Source organism: Terrapene carolina, unplaced genomic scaffold, assembly GCF_002925995.2.
Source record: "Terrapene carolina triunguis isolate 2854851 unplaced genomic scaffold, T_m_triunguis-2.0 Scaffold17656, whole genome shotgun sequence".
NCBI classification, from domain to species: domain Eukaryota; kingdom Metazoa; phylum Chordata; order Testudines; family Emydidae; genus Terrapene; species Terrapene triunguis.
The window spans coordinates 1-2,980 of NW_020682007.1; the positions used below are offsets into that span (position 1 = coordinate 1).

The following is a 2,980-nucleotide window of genomic DNA, read 5'->3' on the forward strand; positions in this document are numbered from 1 at the left end:
GGCAGACGGGGGCCCCAGGGCCGAGGAGCCGGGCAGACGGGCGTTGGGGAGCGGCTTGGCCCGGCTCCGGCCAGGGAGAGGCTGGCACTCCAGGCCCCAGAGCGGTGCTGCTGGCGGGTGCCCGAGGCCAGCGGGGGGCACTCACCTGTGTAGCCGGGGTTGCAGTTGCAGATCACCTGGCGGGAGCGGCTGTCCTGGCGGCAGGAGGCGGCGAAGTGGCGGGTGCTGCCGGGCCCGTCGGGGCAGGGGCAGGGCCGGCAGCGCTCCCCCGAGGCCAGTGTGGGGTTCCCGTAGTGGCCAGCTGCGCATCTGTGGGGGGAGGCAGTGAGAGCCCGGGGGCAGCCCAGACGAGAGCACCAGGCCCCCCAGCCCTGGGGACACCCGACTGCATCCCTTCCCCGAGGGGGGCCCGCGTGGCCTCGCCCCACCCTCCCTTCCTGCCGCTCCACAAGTCAGAGCCCCGGCCCCACGGGGCCAGCACCAACCGGGGTATGAACCGTCCGTGTAACTCTGTGCCCAGCTGTGCCGCAGCAGGGCGCGGGGCGGATTGACCCATGTCGCAGGGGAGTTTTACTGGGACTGGCTGCATGGGGGTGGGAGACACTCCGTGAGGGACGATACCTGAGCACGTAACATGAGAACCCAGGTAGGGGGCTGGGGCCAGGTGACACCTTCTACCGGGGAAACTGGACAAAGGCTGGAGGAGGAGCCGGGTGGCATGGCTGGAGGAGACGGCTGGAGGGGGTTTCAGTTTGCAGCTGGCTGGGAAATGGAGGGAGACCCAGGGCCGGGGTCTAAGGTCCCTGCCCCCCCAAGATGGACCGGACTGAGGGGTCCTGTTCTCTGTACCTAAAAGCTCTGTCTTGGACTGTGTTCCTGTCGTCTAATAAACCTTCTGTGTTACCGGCTGGCTGAGAGTCCCGGTGAATCGCAGGAAGTGGGGGTGCAGGGCCCTGACTCCCCCACACTTCCTGACACCAGCCCCTTGGCACTGCCACCCATTGGGGGGGGGAAACTGATGTTCTCCCTGGCACCGCAGCCCCTGCCCCAGGAGAACCCGTCTGGCACCACGGCCCCCATCCTGGGAGAACCTGGCCAGCACTGTGGCCCCTGCCCCGGGAGAGCCCCTGGCACCGCGGCCCGTCACCTCTGGCATCTGTCGCCATCCGTGTGGTCCCGGCAGTGCAGGCAGCTGCCGGTCCGTGGGTCGCACTCCTCCGAGTGCCCATTGCACTGGCAGGGCTGGCAGTGGGGGAAGCCCCAGGAGCCAGGCTGGCAGCGGTCGCAGCGGGGCCCAAAGGCGCCCGGCCGGCACGGGCACTGCCCACTGAAGCTGTCGCAGAAGCTGCTCAGGGCCCCGTCACTGTTGCACTGGCAGGCTGCAAGGGAGAGGCCGTGAGAGGGGCTGGGCACTGCCCGGGCACTGCCCACCCAGCCCGGCCAGAGCCCCAGGGCACTCACAGGGGTACAGGGCAGGTGGGAGAGACGCCCCCAGTGCAGAATCCATCTCCTGGGAACCGGGGACCCTCACCCCAGAACAGAGTCCCCCAAACAGGTGTGAGGGGAAGGCCTAGGACCTGTCCTCTGGGGAAGCCTGTTGGAGGAGGGGCGGGGAGCCCTCGTCGGGGGAGGGGTAGTCAGGGGGAGGCGCCCCCGTGGGGGGAGGGGCGGGCAGGGCGAGGGGGGGGAGCCCTGGGCTGGGGAGGGGCGGGCGTCACTCACCTCGGCATCCGCTGGGCCCAAAGCCAAAGGTGCCCGGGGAGCAGTGGTGGCAGCGACGCCCCGTCACGCTGGCCTTGCACTGGCACTGCCCCCCGTTGGGCTCGCACTCAGCGCTCAGCGAGCCCTGGGGGTCGCACAGACAGGCTGGGGGCAGACAGACGAGCGCGTGACCCATGGGCAGAGGGACGGGGGCAGCTTCTGCACAGGCATCCCAGCCCAGGCACCAGGCGCACCCCCCTCCCTGGAATACTCCGCCCGGAATCGGGGACCCCCCAGAATACACCAGTGTGACGAAGTGGGAATGTTCATAATGTTTTCTCTGACTACTGTGTGGGTGCCTCAGTTTCCCCTGTGCCTTTCTTGAGTATCTAGGTGGGGGGATCAGGGTGTGTGATTGTTGCAGAGCCCTAGAGATCCCCTGTGATACTGTCTGGACAGAGAATGGCCGGCAACTCTGTCTCCTGGCAACTAATGGCCTGGGCCCCGCCCCTGCAAAGGTGCCAACTGAAGGTGTTGGAGAACAAAGAGATCAGGTGACCTCCTGGCCTGGGAAAGGAAAAAAGCCCAGAGGTCGAGGAGCTGGAGGGTGAGTCAGTCTGGGGCTGGCTGGGGACCGGGAGTGAGGGCAGACGGGGGTGTCTGGCTCGCTGGGCCCCAGAATGGACCTGGCTGAGGGGTCCTGTTTGCTGTACCTACAAGCTCTGTTTTAGACCATGTTCCTGTCATCGAATAAACCTCTGTTTTACTGGCTGGCCAAGAGTCACGTCTGACTGCGGAGTTGGGGGGCAGGACCCTCTGGCTTCCCCAGGACCCCGCCTGGGCGGACTCGCTGTGGGAAGCACACGGCGGGGCAGAAGATGCTGAATGCTCCAAGGTCAGACCCTGGAAGGTGAAGCCGTGTGAGCTTCTTGCCCTGAAGACAGTCTGCTCACAGAGAGGAGACTTCACCAGAGCCCTGCCCGGCTGCATAGGGAACAGCTCCAGAGCATTGCCCGGGGACTCCGTGACAACCACCCAGACCTGGGGACACCCCCAGAATACATTGCCCGTAACCGGGGACCCTCCACAATACAGTGTCTGGAACTGCGGACCCCCCTCGATATATACCACCTGAAAACCCCACCCCCCACCCCAGAACCAGGCCAGCAGACGGCAAGGGTCTTTCCCATCCTGGGACTGGCTGGCGCTGCCCGGGGAGCGCATGGCAGACGGGGCACTCACGCAGCGCCCCCCCGTGGATGATGGCCGACATGCTGGT

General features: G+C 66.6%; 1 protein-coding gene across 1 annotated transcript; it reads right to left on the bottom strand.

The window, feature by feature from the left end:
• Positions 1 to 145: 145 nt before the first annotated feature.
• LOC112122950 (laminin subunit beta-2-like) lies at positions 146 to 2,974 on the bottom strand (the record flags this gene model as incomplete). Its single annotated transcript, XM_026661812.1, has 4 exons — positions 2,944 to 2,974; positions 1,723 to 1,866; positions 1,148 to 1,379; positions 146 to 309 (listed from the first exon to the last, which is right to left on the bottom strand). Coding segments are annotated over exons 1-4 (571 nt in total), but the record flags the coding sequence as incomplete, so codon positions are not given.
• Positions 2,975 to 2,980: the final 6 nt, after the last annotated feature.